Source organism: Peromyscus maniculatus, chromosome 13 (genome assembly GCF_049852395.1).
Source record: "Peromyscus maniculatus bairdii isolate BWxNUB_F1_BW_parent chromosome 13, HU_Pman_BW_mat_3.1, whole genome shotgun sequence".
In the NCBI taxonomy this organism is placed as follows: Eukaryota; Metazoa; Chordata; class Mammalia; order Rodentia; family Cricetidae; genus Peromyscus; species Peromyscus maniculatus.
Genome location: NC_134864.1, coordinates 44,945,632 through 44,966,221, shown reverse-complemented (window position 1 = coordinate 44,966,221; position 20,590 = coordinate 44,945,632). Strand labels below are relative to the sequence as shown.

Sequence of the window (20,590 nt, the reverse complement as noted above, 5' to 3'; positions counted from 1 at the left end):
AACATCTTAGAATCTTATAAAAGAAGCAGGTCTGTACCTGAAAAGTGAGCTTCTTTTATCCCCCAGAGAATCCCTGTTCTATTAAATCATGTCAGTATAATTAGGTGTCAGTCAAAAGTGATCACAAATAACTTTCTACTCTCCAGCAAGTTTACCAGTGTGGATGGGAGTTGGGGAGAAGAATGTTAAATGTTTAAGTATGTATATTTAAATTAGGTTGATTCACAACACAGTGCATGTGTGAGAAAGGATTTAAAAGATATGTTTTTTCTACAAAACAAGGAAGCAAAGAAATAAAATTTATTTGACCTAATGTTTCTCCCAGTTACTGTAAACATACCTTTCTATTTTAACAACTATTAATTTCCCCAGTAAATAGACCTTTCTGTGCAGATGTTCTGGGAAATTGTCTTATAATGAACAGACCCTGGGTGCTGTCATTAATGCACTTTATTTTTCATATGTAGGACTTGATGAGATTTAGGGACTAAGCTTCCTTTATCATCCCATCAGTATGTGCTATGGAGCATCTTTTAGGCACTATGAATATGACAGATGACAAGGCGGACATTGCCACTGTGTTAAAAACAAAACTCTTACCTTTCCAACATTTCCATTTGTAATGTTAATAACATCGACTTCAGAAACTCAGTTTAAAACTTTACAAAAAACAATTTCACCAGGGGAAATTGTACCAAAAATATAGTTGGTGTTTGAGCTGCCAATATGATTTAGGTGGAGCACTTGTCCTGCATGCTTGAGAGCCTGGGTCCAATTCTCAGCACCACCAAACAAAACCAAAACCAAAAAACAGAAACCAAAACAAACAAAAAAAAAAAAAAACAAGAACACAGCAATAATACAAGCTGAGAGACAAAACAACTCCAAGCTGGGCCTTTGTAACTAAACAAATCACAGACTTTTGGAAGATAAAGCATATCACTATTTTTTTGTGTCCACTACGAAGAAGAATGGGCATGATTTAATAAAAGTAGACTCATGTAAGATTACTTTCAGAAAAGTGTAAATTTTTGACATTTACTTTTCTATCACTTTGTTTAAGTGACAACTTTTCCCCAGATTCCTATGCTGAATGCCTAAATTAGGAAGCACAATGAACCGAAATGCACACTGTGAAGCGCTCGAAGATCTATGCTACTACACTCTTTTTTATTACGTAAAATGTCTTCTTGTATTGATTATGTCTTATTACCCAATGGAATAACTATTTAAGTAATAAACGGATAAGTTTAGATATCCCAAATGTCACAACTCCTTCAAATAGATACACATAATTTGTCAAATTACCCTACTGTTGTTAAGCACGATGAGTTCAGAGGGATGCCCACATTTTCTTCATAGTGGTAGCATAAATTGCTTCACTGATGAAGGTAAGAAGAAGAGCTAGAGAAACTGCAAAGGCATAAAAAGCAATAACACAACATGGAAGGGCTATATTAAAATCTATGAAACAAGGAGCTATTTCTGATGCTTTTCATTATTATTCAGATATGAAACATGCATTGAAGGAACGAGGAAGGAAGCCAATTAAGAGCTTTCTAGACTCAGACAAATAAATAAGCCAATCATATAAACTTTCTCTTTGATGAATTTTCTACTTTTCTCTATGTGGGCACAGTGTGGGCACATGTACACTTAGAAACTAGGGCATGACCTCAGGGGTTGCTCCTTAGGAGCCAGCCATCCACTGTCTTTTGAAGCAGGGTCTCCCACTGGGACCCAGGATTCACTGATCAGGATAAGGTGACAGGCCAATGAGTTCCAGGGAACTTCCTGTTCCTGCTTCCCCATGTCGAGATTACAAGCCCATGCTACCATGCCCAGCTTTCTTGTGTGGGCTCTAGAACTCTTTAGCTCTATAGCAACTGAGCTAAATCCACGGCCTGCGGAATTTCTCTTCTTGAACTCTTCTTTTTCATCTCACTTTGTAATACAATAAGAACTGACACTACAAGGAAGTAACACATTTGGAAAACACAGAGATGCAAAAAGAATTTATCTGGAAGCAGGTAAATTGCTTCATTTAAGTCACTATGAGTAAAGTATGTGTATGCATAAGTGAGTGAGTGAGTGAGTGAGTGAGTATGTGTGTGTGTGTGTGTGTGTGTGTGTGTGTGTGTGTGTAGATTCAAATTCTAGCCCTAATACAGATGGTTTATGAATCCTAGGTTAATTTAGATAAGACAACAGTTAAATCTAGCATGCGACATTCACATGAACTGTGAACCAATATCTGAGGAGCCCCCAACTGGATCAGGCCCTCTGGATAAGTGAGACAGTCAATTAACTTGAACTGTTTAGGAGGCCCCCGGCAGTGGGACCGGGACCTGTCCTTAGTGCATTAGCTGGCTGTTTGGAGCCTGGGGCCTATGCAGGGACACTTTGCTTTGCCTGGGTGAAGGGAGGAGGGGACTGGACCTGTCTCAACTGAATCTACCAGACTGAGCTGAATCCCCAGGGGAGACCTTGCCCTGGAGGAGATGGGAATGGGGAGTGGGTTGTGGGGAGGGGGGGAGGCGGGCAGGAGGAGGGAGGACAGGGGAATCCGTGGCTGATATGTAAAATTAAATTATAAAATAAAAAAAAGAAACTTCTAAAAATACATATGAGAAACAAAACATATAAAAATGTTGATGCAAATCACATAATAAATTAGAGGGTGATGACTGTTAGGTCATAATAAGAGTTACCACTTACTGAGCATCAACAACTTGCTATGTGTCTCTAGTTTGTCAATATGCACTTAAATTTTTTTTGATATGTGTACTGTTATTCTCTCATTACCTAAGTTTCATGGGACAACTCTTGTTCTTACCTATTTTATCTCAAGCGTCTAGATAAATTCCTAGCACCTAGAAAGCCAAGAAATTTATATTCAGTGAACAAATCTGATTTCATTGTTACAGCTTTTAGAACTTCTTTACATTATAGTAAATATTTCCCAAGTGGGAGTGGCCACCACTCATATCTGCTTTGCCAATATCCAGGCCCGAGTAAAAGGCATGAGCCACATCTAATTTCACAATGAAAGGTATCTAAATCCCTAAATGTTTAACATACTTGAAGAGTATTAACTGATGCTAAAAAAAAAAAAAAAAGTTAGAACAAATTAGTACTTCCTTCTACGGAAGTGTTTTTTGTTTGGTTTTTAGATAAAATAGTGAGGACACTAAAATATGCTGCATGCAACACTCAACAGACAAGTGCTTTTGATTAGCATTAAGTTCCAAACGCCATGCCCATAACTGATCTCACACTAAGAAGAGGAGTAATATAAAGACCCAAGGCAACCAGAGATTCTGACCCATGCTGTTCAGAACTGAAGTAGAAGCAGCTAAGTGCAGAGTACCAAGGAGGAGGCTTTCCCATGAGTGCTTTGGAAGCAACTACTTTCCATGGGGTGACATTTAAGCTCCAGGAAAGAGTGAGGTCATCATCCCAAGAACTAGGGAACGAGCTGGAGGTAGCGACTTCTAGGCTCAACACAAATTGGAGAGGTAGGGAGGAGAAAAAGAATCTGAGGTGATGAAGAACTCAAAGAGAGTAGAAAAATAGTGTAAATTTAGACAGGAACTTGGGGCAGAATTTCCAGTGGCCACCTATGGAGTTTGGCATTACTTCCAGAACTACAGAAAGCCATTCAACGATTTTGAACAGAAAGGTGATGTGACTTATATTGGAATTTTGCTTTACAAGTTTACTTATTTTCTTGAGGCAAGAGCTCATGTAGCCCAGGCTGGCCTCAAATTTGCTAGGTAGGTGACAATGGCCTTGAACTCCTGAGCCTTCATACCCCTGGTTCCAAGGAACTGGGACCACGGGTGTGGGGGACAAGGCACTCAGCTTAAACTGATTTTAAAAAGAATGCCCTGGCTGCTATGTGAATAACAGACTGAAGAGCAGAAGTACAAATTCAGAAAGCACAGGCCTCAGAGTCAGGGCAATCACACGTCATAGCCTGGTTGTTCCTACGTTCATTAGACTTGTGTGAAATGTGCACTTGTAGCTACAATGGTAGATATTTTATCACACTAGAGCATAACTTGTTGAAAGTCCTCTTCAAAAGCTAATTTATTCTATTGTGAAATTTATTTATTTTATTATTAACACCTTTATGTTCTCAATTATTGTAGATGATTTGTAAGAATACAGAATAATGCTTTAGTTTTATTAGGCTACATGTGTATGAAGTCTCAGATAACTAATGCACTGTTAGCTAAGATGAAACAAAAGAAGTAATGCAGAAATATATTCTCTTAAAGGACAGGGGCATACTGCATTTAAATATAATGTATATAATAAGTAATAATACAATATACACGTACATGAGGAAATACTTTTCTTCCAACTTGATTTTCCTTTTTGTAAAATAGAGCCCTTAAGATGAGGCTTACCATAAAAATTAGAACCCATGAAACACTGGCCATGGCGAATCCTTTCAATGGACTACTATCTATTATTCTAGAATATACTACTAATATTTGAGAAAACAGGGCTAAGATGCAGCTCAGTAGCAGAGCACCTGTTGAACAAGGTCAAGGCTCTGGGTTGAATGCCAAGCATAAAAAGGTGGGGGTGGGGTAAGGGAGAGAGTGAGACTGGAAAATGCATCCCCACTCCTGATATCCATTCATTCACCTTAAACTTTCTAGTAAGACTGTCTGAACAAGTCTGTCCATTTATTCTACCGATGGGCTGTAAACTGAATATAATGAAATCTCTTCATTGGAGATGCCTGGTTTAGTATATCTGAACCCTAACGAATATATTATTATCATCATATTGCAATTTATAGGGATACCATTGACTGACAATTTATACCATTAATGAAATGCTAGTTACATTCTAAATGGTGATAGCAAAAGCTATGCTGTAATTTCATTTGCTTGATTTTTCTGCCATATAAGTCTTTCCTTCTTATAAGATCTGTAAGGCATAACTGGCTTTAGATAAAGAGGGTTCTTTGCCAACTCTGGTTCAAGTGGAGAACACAAAGAATGGAGATTAGTTTACAAAAATCCATCCATCCATCAATCAATAATCACAAACAGTCCCCGTTATGGTGTTTCATAATGAGTTGAAGCTGGTGCGGAACCTCTCTACTTCTGTTGGTATCATGCCTGAAGACCCACTGTTACAAGGAAATGTGAACTGGCAACATGTTAAGGTTAAGCACGTCCGTGCCAACAGCCACAGAAGCCCCAAACTGCTAGCAATCCCTGGAATGAGATCAATGCCTGCAGAATGTTTAGAACAATGCAAAAGCGGTCCGCGAGTCCTGCTGGCTTCTTTAGAGGTCCCGAGACCAGAGAAAAGCAGGGAGGAAAAGGGTCCAAGTTGATGCAACAAATGTGTTTACACTAAAATGAAACAAAAATACACCACGGAAGAAACCTCATCAATTTTTTTTTCTAGAAATGGATAGGAAGTTCAAAGCAGAGCAACCACTACCTGTAAAAGACAAGGTTGCATACGCTGATAAAGTTATGATTTGTTATACATAAAGAACGTATGAGGTGAAGGAGATAGGTCATGGTTATTACTGTCGGTGGAAAAAGAGGTGTTCTACTTGGCGGATGTTGGTGGATTGTCTTACCAGCTGGTGTGACTCAAAGTGGCTTTTATCTGGTGGGTCACAGCCTTCAGTAAGAGAACAACAACCTAATCGCACCCCCTCTCTTCAGTGCAGAGGGCACAGAGGCACTGGGGTGTCATTATCAGGGCTGGATGGGTGGAATCAGCACTCCGCGGTTATGCAAAGCATGTGTGCAACTGATACTGCTTGTGTGATTATCAGTGCTATCCAGTTCTATCAACCACCTCCAGAAGGGAAAGGAGGGTGTCAGGGTGGGGAGACTTCACACTTGGGAGATAACCCAGAAAATGGGCCAGGTGCTGGGCTAAGATCAGTTTACAACAGGTCTTTCTCATGAGAAACCGGCAAGACAATTTATACCGCATTTGAAACATACTGTCCCCATTAACATGAGTGGTACCGGATTCAGTTTATGAGCTAGCATCATTTAATCTAATGTGACTATTCATCACATTGACCTTTGGGTCTGTGCTTTAAAGAAAGAACTCCTCGGGGTTGGAAGAGTGGCACGATTGGCCAAGTGCCCACTGCAGAAGCCTTGGGACCTCAGCTCAGAGCCCCGGTACTCATGTCATAAGCCGGGAATGGCAGTGCATATCTGTAACCACAGTGCTGGTGACCGGCATGGTGGCCATGACTGGTGGATCTCCGGGAGAAGCTGGTTAGGCAGTTTAACCTAATCAGTGACCCCGGTCCCAATGAGTACTTATATGTATACACACACAGAGAGAGAGAGAGAGAGAGAGAGAGAGAGAGAGAGAGAGAGAGAGAGAGAGAGAGAGAGAGAGAGAGAGAGAGAGAACTATGTTTGACATAGTCATAGTCAACACATTGTTTCATATGAAATGTATAATTAGAGCAATTGATATTGTATCTTTAGTACTATGGACAATGGTTGTCCCTTTCAATCGAAACCAGGTAACAGTTCTGAATTTTTAAAAACTTTAAGTGAAAAAGGCCATCTGTTCTGTCAAACTCTCTGAGGGCACAAGGGCCTATGCCTCTAAAATCCCCACGGATGCCTTTACCATCCTAATACAGGAAACTGCAAATATATTCAAAGGAAGAGTAAGTCAGTAGATTTAACTCCATGGGGACTTCTCATAATAAAGGTGTAATTACCCAACTTGTATAAATTAAATAGTTCTTACAAGGCAAATTAGTGAGTTTTCAACAACCACAGCACTATTTGCTTTTTTAAAAAAATCAATATTGGAACATACATAATCATCTGATGACTTTGAACTTTTTTTTTTGTATGGATAACACATAGCCCTTGAAGTTACAAGGACATAAGTAATCAAGACAGTTCTTCTTAGAAAAATTTAAAAATGTACAATAGGGAGAAAGATTTTTAACAGATGGGCATTTATGTGACACATCTGGTCTGGTCCCTTTTATAGGACAAAATTGCTTTAAACTGACAATTAGACATAAATAACAAGTTTCTTGAGCTAAAAAATGTCAAATATTGGAAGGCCATAAAACATTGTAAAAAAAACCCAACATTTTTAGAATGTTTAGAAATAAATTCAGTATTTATTCAGAACACAGGCTTATTTGCCGTACGTCATGGGACTTTAACACTGGAAGGTCCCTTCAATTGCTGTAGTCGGGGTTATGATGTGGATATATAATACAAAGTGGTTTTCCAAAACATTTATTTTAAGTGATATGTACAAAGAGAATTCTATGCTAAACAATTCTTTAAGTGAATGTCAACACTTTACTTAGAATTTAATGGAAAGTGTTGCTACAGATATAAGTTGATTTTATTATTAAAATGAGGGTTAAAAACCTGAACTAGAGAAATGTCCGCACTGACCTGCTTCTTAATTTCTTGCTCACATATGTTGGAAAAGGAACTCAAGAGTCTGATGTAATGGCATATTAAAGAGGACTTGGCTTTATTTAGATTTCACTGGACAGTAACTAGACTTCTTTGCAGTTTTCTTTTCAAATGCTTTTAACTGATCCTATTGTTTTAGCACTCTCTTTCATAGGAATCAAAATCTGTCACCAGTCCATAGCCAAAGCTAATTTTTAAAATTCATTTTATATGAAAGTTTTGCCTATGCTTAGTATTTGCAACACGTGCACACCCTGTGTCCACAAAGAATAGAGTAGGGATTTGGATCCCCTAAAACTGGAGTTATAGACAGTTGAGAGCTGCCATGTGAGTGGTGGGAATTGAACCTGGGTCCTCTGCAGGAACAGCCAGTGCTCTTAACCCCTGAGCCATCTCCCCAGTCTTGACAATATATTTTTTTTGATATGGCATAAAATACTAATGACCCTGTGAGAGAATTCTTATTAATTTTTTCACATTACAACTTATAAAATGTTTTGTAAACACAAATAATTATATGCTTACAATTTATTTTTAAAACCTTTTTTGCAATTTCCTTTCCTTTTTTCCCCTTATTTATTTTTATTTATTTATTTCTTAGTTAAGAGTATGTATGTGTCTATGTGTGGGTATAAGTACATGAGTATTGGAATATTAACTATAAAATACATATACAATTCTAGTTCCTATGACATTTTGAAAAACAAGAGGGCTGTTAGACATTTTAATTTAATAGGGGTCCAGGGATTAATGACAATACTATTTCCATAGAGTACTGGCTATAATAAAAAAAAACTAAAAGGACAAAATATAAAATATGCAACATGCTGTTCAATATCTAGAAAGGAAGAGTTTATAATCATTTGTTAAACTGAAAACCTAAGCACAAAAGTAATATGAATTGTTTTACGTAGTAGTACTGACTCCCTGGCTTGACATTAAACTGCATAAATATTACACTACATATATAATATATATACATATATATTATATATGTACTATATTTGTGTGTCTAGTGTATATACACATATATGGTGTATACAAACGGATGACTCTATGCTAAATCTCAAGATTGCTGGAGAACAAGAGTTTAGATCTGGGTGAGCATCTTCAATTCTTCTACCACTTCACCTAATATAAATCTGGGACATAGTTTTTCAAAGTGTAGCTCATTTCTCAATGTGTTGAAAGCTTGTCAATGCTCTTTAGTTAATGCTCTGTGTATAGCACATGCCAGTTCTTCAGGTTTCCTTTTACTCTTTTTCCTTTGTTAAAGTGAAATTATGTGTATGGCTGTTCTGCCTGTGTATGTCTGTGCACCGTGTGCATGTACTGAGTACCTTCAGAAGTCAGAGTGTGAACCCCCGGGATTGGAACTACAGAACTGAACCTGGGTCCTCCGGAAGAGCCACAAGTGCTTTTAACCCCTGAGCCATCTCTCCGGCCCTTTGGTTCATTCTTAGTCATGTCATTTGAATTACTAGGGGAAAGTTTTCTTTCTGAGATGTGGGCGGCAGGGAACAGCAGAAAAAGAACGTGGTCACTGTGAAAAGCGGATGGCAACCTTTATTTAATGTTTCCTATGTATTCGCTTTGAAATTTAAAATAAACTGGAAAAGCTAAAAACAAAACAAGACCAACAAACAAGGAAACAACCCAGTTTGGAAGGCCGGAAAGTGCGCTTGTAGGCTAGGTCGACGGCTGGAAGGTTAACACAGAACACTTAGCACCATGGCTAATGGTGGCCCAGGAAGACTGCAAAGACAAATGAAAATAACTGGACAAGGTGGTACAACTAATTGCAGCGACCTCATTCTTAAGCCCAAGTGCCAGACTTACTGTCTAACAGGGCATGTGCATGCTCCTCACTCTTCACCCTCCCCCTTCCTTTCCCACAAGTAGTAACTTTAAGAGCATTTTAATGGACAGTTCCATGTACCACATGGAGCCAAGGCAACAGACTTTGGAGTTTGACTGCCTTGGTTTGAACCCTCTCTCTGTCTCAGCCCCCTCTCCAGCATGATAGGAATAACAGCGAGAAGTTCTCTTAGCCAAACTCCTCTTTCTATTTTCTCTGCAGACACATCCATGAGTAACCTGAATCTCACTATCTCTTTTTATTTATTTATTTATTTTTTTTGGTTTTTCGAGACAGGGTATCTCTGTGTAGCTTTGCGCCTTTCCTGGAACTCGCTTGGTAGTCCAGGCTGGCCTCGAACTCACAGAGATTCGCCTGCCTCTGCCTCCCGAGTGCTGGGATTAAAGGCGTGCGCCACCCCTGCCCGGCCCTGAATCTCACTATCTCTTTAAGAGTTCAGCATGAGCACTGGGGAGAGAGCTCATCAGATAAAGTGCTTACTGTACAAGCATTAGGACCCGAGACCCTAGAATCCCAAAAGACTGGCATGGCAGTGCACTTTAAAAATCCCAGCGCTCCTTCAATGAGATGCAGGTGAGCCAATCGTCTGGCCTGGCACATGTAGCTATGAATCTATAGAGACACCTTGCCTCTAACAAGGTAGAAGGCGAGGATCAACCCCTAAGGTTCTTCTCTGATGTCTACATGCCTGTCATGTCATGAGTACCACCACACTCACGTACCACACACACACACACACACACACACACACACACACACACACACACACACAAGAAGTTAAGTATGACTGTAGCCAAACCTATTGATGTCAGCTATACCTGTAAATATAATCATACAAATCAATCATGTATTCAAATTCCAATAATTCCAAAAAGAGAGTTTTCTATTAAAATGAATTTTACCACTTTGGAAAGAGTCAATGACCTGATAAAAATATTGCTAAAGAATGGTGAGCAAAGAGAATCATAAAGATTATTGAAAAAATTACCAAAATTGAACAGAGATAGCTTCACAAAGCTCTTTAACCTCTTTGAAAAACTGAGAATAAATAGAATTATAGATGATGCATTATGGATGTGGTTTAAGTTAGAAAAATTAAACCTAAGCTCCTCTCTGAAAAAAAGGGTCTGCCTTTATACCTAAAGATACATCGTTGGCCAGGCAGTGGTGGCCCACGCCTTTAATCCCAGCACGGGGGAGGCAGAAACACATACACAATATTTATATGTGTTGATGCAAAGGCTTTTTCATTAAAAACATTTTCCCTGTTGCTAGACTTGCTCATATGAATATCTCCTTTTGCTGCTGTGAGAAAGTGGAGTTTTAATTAATTAAGTAATCCATGGAAAGTGCTTAGTACAGTGCTGTGTAGTGATTGTTCATGAATGCTAGGTATTACTTATAAGTCCTCAATACTGGGCCAATGTAACTAATCATGACTACTTTGTGCCCTTTAAAAATGTGAGTACCACATTTTGAAGACTAACCAATCTATACGGTCATCATACAAGACATTTTATATAGACATGCATGTATAATAGTGCTGACTCTATGCATTCTAGAAACCTTCTGAAGTGTTTGCCTTTCTTAAACTAGAATATTTGTGAGAGGAATATATGATGCTCACCAGTGCTGGGCCTATTGCTACCAACTACTAACAGAAATCAACACGGAGACATTTCAAGTCTACAACACAGGAAGCAGATACGTGGCGCTAATATTCGATATGATTATTAAATACAGTAGAACAATGACAGTTGTTACCCAGAGAGAAGGGCAGCCAAGTTCTTCCTATGAAGAATAATATTCATAAAAACAGAATTTGATGAAAAATCACCGTGAAGCACTCATTCTTAAATAGCAGTTAAACTGTTTGGCTTCCGTGGCGATCTTCTCAGTTTCTTTGCTCTGTGCTACTCCTGCAGAAAGCTGATTTCTGTTGTTGCAACAAGCTCCCCTTTCCTCACCTCTGGCTACACTGAGTCAGGGTGAGGTACCAGAAGGACACTGGGAGGTGGAGAGTCAGTTTGTATGGACTACGTCACAGGCTGGCAGGGGCTGCTTTACTCCACGCAAGGTCAGGGCTCACATCCTTGCTACAATATTCCAGTGACTCCTTGGCCCCTTGCCTTTCAGACTAGCGGGAGGGAGGAATGGCGGCCTGAAAGAGCAAGCTCCAGTGCTTCAGTAGGGCACGCCCTGCGTCTAACCATTCTCTTGCAAATATCCACCCTTTAACGGTCCCCACAGAGTGTTACCTTGTTTTCCAGTTAGGACCATGAGAACAGAAAGAGTTATGGGAGCACAATGGCCTAAGGCTGTCCAGAGAGTCAAAATAGAATTTGATTTTGTTGTCAAGGCTCGAAAAGAGTTAAAAAAGAGCTGGACCTTGGTGGGATACTGGAAAGCCTTAGCAAGGCGTCGTCGCCGCTGGTAGCAAGGAATGAAATGGGGCATAGGGTAAGCACTGGGAAGCTGTGGCATCTATATGAGAATACAGGCAGAGTAACGGAAGAGAGAGTAAAGCTTACCTCGTGACTAGGAGTTTTGATGGTTCTAAGGGACACACAGAATGAAAGGACAAGAGGAAAGCCTTAAATGCTCCAGTAAAACAAAGGTGGGATCTGAGAGAGTTTATCTGCTTTAAAAGGCCATTGTTTACCTAAGCCTAGAGTATAATGCTGAATATAATGCTGAAGACTAACCCAAAAAGCTGATTTGAAGGGCTGTGGAATGGTACTGCTGTATACAATGAGCAATACCCAAACTACTAGTTCCTGGCCACAGAGCAATGACAGGGAAGGGACAATGCATCCATGGGTGAATGACAGATGTTAGTGACACTATCAGAAAATGGAAAAAGTTGGAGTAGGGAATGATGTTATACAACTAGTAAATTGTTTATTAGAACAAACCACTGCGAAGGTGGGCCTGAGGATGAATGTAGACTGAATTCCACCATAACACCAAAATCCAGTGCCATTCACCCTGAAGTCTTTACCACAGCTACTACTCTCAAGTACTAACATGATTTCTTTGTGAAATAGCTCTTATCACCAGAGATCATTGGAAGCAGTGTGTCTTCTCCCTGTAGGGACAGCATACTTTCACACTCTGACCTTTCCTCACAATAATAGAGTTTGGAGAAATCTTGATCGTTAGCTACATGAGACAAGCTGGACTGCTCATGACACCATAACAGCTGGACTTGGTGACCAGGAAGCAGCAAGCATCCAAGACGTGTCCTAAGATAAATGCTAGAGGGCAGTGGATAGACTCCCCTAGATTCCACGAACATTCTGGTGAAATATTATAAGCTCAGTGGCCTGGGTTTGCTGAAACAGATCTTGTGATAAATTTCTGTAACCTGCAATTTCACAAAACTTGGTCTCTGGATTTTGAAAGATGCAGAGGCCACACTGGAGTGTGTTGCTTTGACATATGCCTTAAGTAATCCAGGCTGCCACTTTTGGGAGGAGCCTGGGGCAAAGGGGGGCCTGCAATATACCTCCCATGATGAAAGCTACCCTCCAGCCTTGGCTTTTTAAGATCCAGCGCACACAATATTTCTAGAAAAATTGATGGCAAGGAGAGGTGCTCTATGACATCTTTGTCAGGTAGAGCTCAAAGTGCCAAGCTCTAATGGTTTTGTATAAAGATCATTGACCAAGAGCTATTCTCTATTTTAAAAGCTGCTCTTAATTTGCTAGTAGATGCTAATTATGCTAGCCCAAATCACACACTGTGAACTAGGTATCATCTGAAAATCATATAACATAAGAGGGATATAACAGCATTTCACCATTACATGAACTTGGACCAAGCAGTTGGAGATCCCAAACATGCTTCATGAGCAAGTGGTTCAGGTGTCCATGGCAACTGCTACTCCACAATCTGTCTCCTTCAACCTACATCAATCACCTTGTGGCGTGGTATTAATGAACAGCTAATAGAGAAGGAAATGCTGTGGGGCTAGTTTGCAAATGAATTGCATAACCCTTGGTGCCTGCTATGACAACCGTGTTTAGAGAAGCTAGCCTTGACAGAGTGGAAAAGAGATTCCTCAGCAGCCGGGATTTTACCAAGTCATCTTGATTATAAACTGTGCATGGCAGAAGAGACAGTCTGAGGAAATGACACATGGCATGGCCATATGCCCAACAAAATAGAAGATTGGTGTTAGGAGTCTATGGAGAGTTATATAGATGTACCCCTCAGAATTGACACGAAATATGATGATATGGTATCCTACATTAATTTCTTCTTAAAAGAATCCACTGTGGAGAAGGCTCTTAGTAATTCAGGCAAAGTAAGACATCCATAGACATCAGTCAAAGTGTTTGCCTTTACCACCCTAGTGTCTGATCAATGGACCCATGTTCAAATGATAACAGAAGCAAAGATAGACACTATGAACTCAGTTCCTTGTGCTCCCTACCCCTGTAACTGATTTAGCTACCACCATTGCTGGACTCAGAACTGTTATTCCCCAAGTGATCAAGCAGCAAGTGGAGTGAGGTAGGTCATACTGGACTCCATACAACACAGAAAATGGATAAATCTATCCTCATAGGGACTGAAAGATGTTTAAGGAGGATTTCCCATTCCTTCCTAGTCTGCTTCCTGGGCGGATTTAACAGAACATCTTACCAAATACCATGATATCCTTTGTCAAACTACTTTCGACAAGAAACTCATTGAACAGAAAGAAATATAATGAACTCAACCCTACATAGTTCATCCACATTCCTCATGTTCCATCAGCCATCATCTGCTGGCTAAGTGGAGTGGTAAAATGGCCTACCACTGGGAGGCTTCCTGTATGAGGCACGGCTTAGTATGTTCTATGGATACAGCACATGGCCTAAAGATATCCTGCCCACAGAATGAAGACATGAGTCTGAGAACAAAGAGGTGAAGACATGAGTCTGAGAACAAAGAGGTGAAGATGTTTACAATTATTGTATGAAGATAAGGCAAAAAGTCATATTCATAAACTCTTATGAGGCACACAGTCCTTAGTTCAGTAACACTTCAATGAGTTAGAATATACAGGAAGCTGATGGAAATATCTGCATCTCTTCAAAACACCCATCAACTTATGATACTTTTCATAATAAAATAATATTTCTGTAACTGGTAACTAGAGTAGCATAATTTTCAAAAAAAATACATGACATGTAAATAAATGAAATATTTTTGAGTTTGGAAAGTAAAATACATTCTTAGAACATGTTGTTTTCATATGCATGTTATTTTAACTTTTTTAGCTGTCCCAAATTTAATAGTTAATGTTTAAAATTGCTTTCTATAATTCATATTATCTTAAAAAATGAAGTTTGGCCTTGAAGATAGCAATGAAATGTAAAGAAGGCTAATAATGCTTAAGCCTCACATTCCGGTGCTGTGAATTACAATCTGTCAATGTACATGAGAACATCACTTTCCCAGATCTTCACATTAAAATTAAAATTTAACATGTCATTATAGACAAAGCATATACAACTGCTCTGAAAGTATTTTATTATAATATTCTACCTTGAATTTCTCAGCAATGGCAGTTCATGCTAAAATCAGATGAGATTCATTCAGATTCCTGATTATTCTTCCTCATTTATATATTGCTAAGCTAGTATTTTCTTAGCACATCAAACATTCTAGATCATTAAATCATTTATGAAGCAGATAAAAATGTTCAGATCTTTCCCAATAAGTACAGTTTAAAAGCTAGCAAAATAAGGCGAGTTAAATGAAATGTAAATTCCTCCAACAGTTAATTTTGTAATGAGTAAGTACTTTCAAGTTTAAAAAGAACAATATTTGATTTCTCACTGAGACCTAAGCCTGGGTACTACTGAACTGTTAAGAAACTCTACAGCTTTCATGTTTTCTGGAAACTTCAGAAAGTAAGTGCGACATTTCCCTAGGCTCCAGTAACCCTGGATTAAACATAATTACTGCTTTGATAATTATAAAAATTAAAGAAAATTTATGTTCTAGCTGCAACAAAATCTTTAGTGGCAGTGTCCTCTTTTCACAGCTGTTAATCTTTGAAGACCCATGTGTAGCCTACAAATGCCACTAATAACACACAAGACTCTCTAGGCCACGGCTACACGCCACTTAAGGTAATGCTGAGCACCTTCTTGACTTTATCTTTGACTCGGTGACACTTACCAGAGTGGGTCCTGAGGTGTCCTGTGAGAGCGTCCCTTCTTCTACACGCATAGCTACAGAAGGGACATTTGAACGGCTTCTCTCCAGAGTGTAACTTTATGTGTCTCAGAAGGTTGCCCTTCTGGGTGAAAGAAGCTCCACACTGGTTACAGTGGAAGGGCCGCTCCCCTGAGGACAGAGTGGGAAAGAGCAAGCAGGTTACTGTGAGGGAACGATGAGCCAGCCAGTTAACCACCGACAACTCCCTAGGCTCACAATGGACATCTGTCCACACTTTCTCCTAGACGATCTCTCTGGTCACACTAACTTCTCAAGCTTCAGGCCAAGCGGTCATTTCCTCATTTAATATAAGCTTGACAAGATTCCCGTCTCTGGCTGAGAGGAACAAGAATAGTCTCTACCAGTGGCTGAACAGCCAGCTAGTGCTCATCACTCAACTGACCATTGACTTCCATAGAGAACATTCATCCTCACAGCCCATTAATGCCTAGGAAGTACTGATTTAAATTTAGGAATGAAGAACCGGAAGTCAAAAATGGCAAAGTATCTGATAATACTGGCACTGAGATCTGAACCACAACAGGCAATAAACAACAAATAAACCTTCAAAGCCTACAAAGGAGATCTCTGGATAGAGACGAAGAACTCCTGCTCTCTTGGCCATTAATGAAACCTTTGGCAAAAATCCCCAGTATACCTGAGAGAATCCAAAGAATATTATACTTCCAGATATTTTCTGCACGTTATTTTGTGAAACACATTTGTTGAAGAGGAATCTTTTCTCATGGTTCTCTATCAGTGAAGCTGTTAAAAAATTATGTAAGCCTGCATTATCGATTTTGTCTATTACCCTCAATTGGTAGTTACCAATGTTATCAAAATTAACAAAATCCATACAGGCAAGAAGTCAGTAACACTGCCACAATCAAATGGATAACATTATCAAACCATGACGAAAATAGTCTTACTTTTCATTTGCTTGTCTCTAAGCATAGATAAATGATTAAACTGACATACAAATATATAGTAAAAATATCTCATCCTAAAGCTCAAAGTTTAGAGAGAACCAAGCTTAAACACTTCCTTACAGTTGAAAGGAACCTTTTCTGCCTTTGTTACATGACAGGTACAATTTCCACAGCTTTCCTGATGGATACACTGAATTGGCATGCTCCTGGATCTTTAGCTAGAATATTTATATTAGCAGTGAAGTGAACCTCGGAACATATTTGGCCCGTTATATAACGTAAACCCAGGGTTTCTCTATTAAAGAAAGCTAGGGAGCAAAAATCAGATAAGCTTTGGTTGACTTTCTGGCAGCTGCCACTGTTATAATCTGTCACACAGTTTTGTTACAAAACCTAAATAATTTAAAACCAGGTAAGATCAAGTACATATTGGATTCGACAGCATTCATTCCTTTAGAAAGTTAATGATGTACGTACCAAAAGGTTTGTGCATGGCATTTTTTTTTTATTCTTAAAAAAACACGGAGCTTTTAGAGCTAAGTTACAAAAGACATTAGGCTAAAAACTCACCATATTAAAGTTAGCTTAGACTGAATTTTATTTAGCTAGTTTGATTTGTTAAAATCTAAAATGTCTCAGAGAAGTCTTATGACTTAGTTTTAAAATCTAATTCTGACTGGGAGAGGTGGTGTACGCCTTTAATGCCAGCACTTGGGAGGCAGAGACGGGGCGTCTCCGAGAGTTCAAGGACCGTTAGGTCTACAGAGTGAGACCCTGTCTCCAAAATCTAATTCTGATCAAATATTCTGTTTTGTTTGTTGAGAAAGTGTAAGTTGAACGCATAGTTTTCTTGCCTTAGAGTGTCCAGAGGCTTGTTCTTTGGTGGGTGCTGTGATGCTGGGCTCTTAAACCTAAGTTTTTAAGATCTTTTTAAATTTCATACACATTCACAACGTAGCTTTGATTCTTTGAAATTCTTTTCTCCAAGGAAATAACAGAGTGCAACTTTAAAATCATAATTATCTACTCTCCACCCTGACATGGAATTTTAATAAAAGGAAAGACAGGGAATCTTCAACAAAGTAGCTTTGTGAATAAAGAAAACAGCAAACATAAATTGTACTTTTTACTTCAACTGTTCAGTTTTACTCTTGGACTCTTTCTGTGTAAGTTTCTCCTAGGAAAGTGATAAACTGGGACACAATGACTTTAAGAAGAAATCAAATTAGCACATCTGTTGAAAATTTTGAAATCACGTTTGCGTTAGCAGCAGGCTGATTTACACTGTCTTTAAATCATTTATAATCTTTGAATGGATGGTTTTAATCTCTACATTAAAGTAGTTCATTCAGCACTTAAAATATAATGCTAGTCTGGAAAGGCAATGATCTTAAAGGGGAACCCCTTTTTAAAAGAATGTTTAAAACTAATTTTAAGGTATTCTAATCAAGTTTTATGAGCGTAAAGACGGAGTTAACTACGTGTTAACATTTACAAAATACTCCAGGTATCTGAAGTTTTTTACTAAGAACACCTCAGAGAGGGCAGACAATGAAAGGGGCTCCATGTCCACGTGTTATGGCTCTGTGGCTGGGTGCATAAGGAGGACTCTGTGTCCACAGGCATGAGATGTAAAGAACAAGGCTAGGTGTGCTTTAAACAGTAGCTCTTCTCTGATAACAGACAAGGAAGGCTCTAGCAACAAGCGACTCTGATGTCAACCAGATCCACCTTTGAGAAATGCTGGTGTGAATCACTATGACATCTCCATCTGGTCGCTCTGTGGCTGTCAGCTCCAGGCTTTATGCATTTTAGTATGAAATCTGCTTAACTATGCTTAGTGCCTTGATTATCTAGAACTAGATAGCACTCTGACGACATAGTTGTTTTATTGCATTCAACACTGAAATTACAATTAGAGTGATACTCTCAATACCACTACTACTAGAGAAGAGGATAAACCAGATTAACTATTCTTTGTATACATAACTAAATTCTAGGAATGCTTCAATATAGTGTATATCTATCTACCTATTTATATGTATATATGTGTTTATGAATACATGCATAGTTAATTAATAAAAAAATTAATTGACTCAATTTTTTAAATTCTGTAAAATATTGGGAATCCTGATATTCAATGTTGTGGAATATTTCCCAGCCTAGACATACAGGTAGAATTATTTTGAATTTAGGGTGAAAAATTACCTACTTTTTCTCTATATAAGTGCAAAACAATGACATATTGTTGTGAGGGCATTAAACAATGCATAATTATTTTAATTTGTTCTTTAAACCAAATGGAGAATCAGCTGGCTCTTTTTGAGTCAGTTTATATTTTATATAAAGTATTATGTTCTTCATATAAAAATGGGAAAAAAAGTTTTAAAATCCTCACAGATTCTTTGCTTACAGTACTAGTATTGTAGAGCAATCCAATTCAAAACCAAAGTAGGTTATTGTATTTGTGACAACTGATCTTCCCATTGGTGGGTACAGAAGACTGGACTAACAATAAAGAAAATTGAGATGTGGTCATAGTAGTCCTCGGGTCCATTTTAAAGCTGATTATAGGTTTTTGTTGTGTTTCATGGCTTTTGGATGCACGGTCTAAGGAAGCTCAGTTGGCCTTGAACTTGTTCTGTAACAGAGACTGGCCTCAAACTCCTGCTCTTTCCTGCCTCCGCTTCCCTGGATTACAGGTGTGCTCCATCATGCTAAACTGGTATTGTTCTTTAAACACCAGTCCACCAATTTATTGGTTGCCTGAATTAGTTTATACATCATTTTTTATTGTGGAGAAATGAAATTTCAGTAATTGATATAATTTCATAAACACATCCAAAATGTGTTTAAGCATTCCAGTCACATGCAAATGAACAGGAACCAGTTTCCTTCTGTGACTTAAAGACAAGACAGTGTTCCTGTGTTGGGCTGGAAAACCAACAACAAACATTAGAGAGCCCCGGAACATGAGAGTGGCTAGCAAATATTGTAGTTTACAAAGACAAGAGAGCTACATCCCAAAGAGAAGCAAAATTAAGGGTTGCCTACGTTTATAATGTTATCACATATTCATGTTCACATGTGAATTGAGTCTCTACAGTTATTATTTGTTTGTCTGTCTGTTGTTTGTTTTTCTGTACCTATACTCCCATCGAAGAGTGCCTGGAGTATCTGATGAAAATATTACCTGATTATTTACTAAAATGACAATGCCGAGTGACAGCCAGCCATTAAAAGACACTGGAATTGGCACTTTAGTAGAGAACAAAAGAGGAAGAAGCAAGGTACAGCAGATCTGATACCTCATGTAATTGGAGGACACTGGGTGGTTACATACATTCTTATTCACTGTCAATTGTACATTAGATCTCTTATGAGCTTCCTAAGGGCCTCACAAAGGATTGAAGACAGTGAGTGGCTGTTGTTTAGCCACAAATACATTTTTTTTAAGAGTGGGAAACTCTCTAATGAAGACAGCAGTCCCTACTATTACAGAGAAAACACCTGGTTGGAGACTAGATTCTGACTATACATTGCTACGTCAAGTTTAAAGAAACACAAAGAAGCCTGTCGCCAACAATATTACAGGAGAATTGAGACCATGACAATCAACTGGAATCAACTAAGTCATCAGAAATCCATAGTCAAGGCTGATTTGAAGATGCTATACCTAACAGTGTCACAGCCTCCTAAGTTTCTCTATGAACATCTATTGAAATTACAAAGGTCTCCCAGATCTGAAGAAGGAATTCGGGTTTTTAAAATAGGTCAGTAAGGCAAAGGATTTGGTGCTATTGAGTGAACTTCACATGGCTGCTTAGTTTTTTTCTCCTTGCCTTTACCAGTGAGTCTCATATTCGAGAATATGTGCAAATCTGTGTAATGATTTATAAACAAGCCCCATACCAATGACATCATTTTCAGTGTTTAAATAATTCCATCCCACTTTTGTAGTAAATACATACTGGAAAGTGGAGTAGGTGCTGAATTATTTTATTAAAAAATGAATTTCACAACAGATACAAAAAATACAAATTAAAACTAAGTCTTCAAGAGACAGTTCTAGTGTTCTTTGAATTTTCCTAACAAAAAAG

General features: G+C 38.6%; 1 protein-coding gene and 1 long non-coding RNA gene across 18 annotated transcripts in view; one reads left to right on the top strand and one right to left on the bottom strand.

The window, feature by feature from the left end:
- The window catches only part of Ikzf2 (IKAROS family zinc finger 2), a 158,663-nt gene that overhangs the window by 30,910 nt on the left and 107,163 nt on the right, over window positions 1-20,590 (bottom strand). For all 17 annotated transcript variants that reach the window (XM_042260178.2, XM_076550183.1, XM_076550186.1 and 14 more), the window contains one exon: window positions 15,523-15,690. In XM_042260178.2, coding sequence (XP_042116112.1) covers window positions 15,523-15,690 — 168 coding nt within the window. The remainder of the gene's footprint in view (window positions 1-15,522; window positions 15,691-20,590) is intronic.
- Window positions 1,909-20,590, top strand: part of LOC143268312 (uncharacterized) — a 34,870-nt gene continuing 16,188 nt past the window's right edge. Inside the window, exon 1 of the long non-coding RNA XR_013044113.1 lies at window positions 1,909-2,030. This is a non-coding gene — a long non-coding RNA (uncharacterized LOC143268312). The remainder of the gene's footprint in view (window positions 2,031-20,590) is intronic.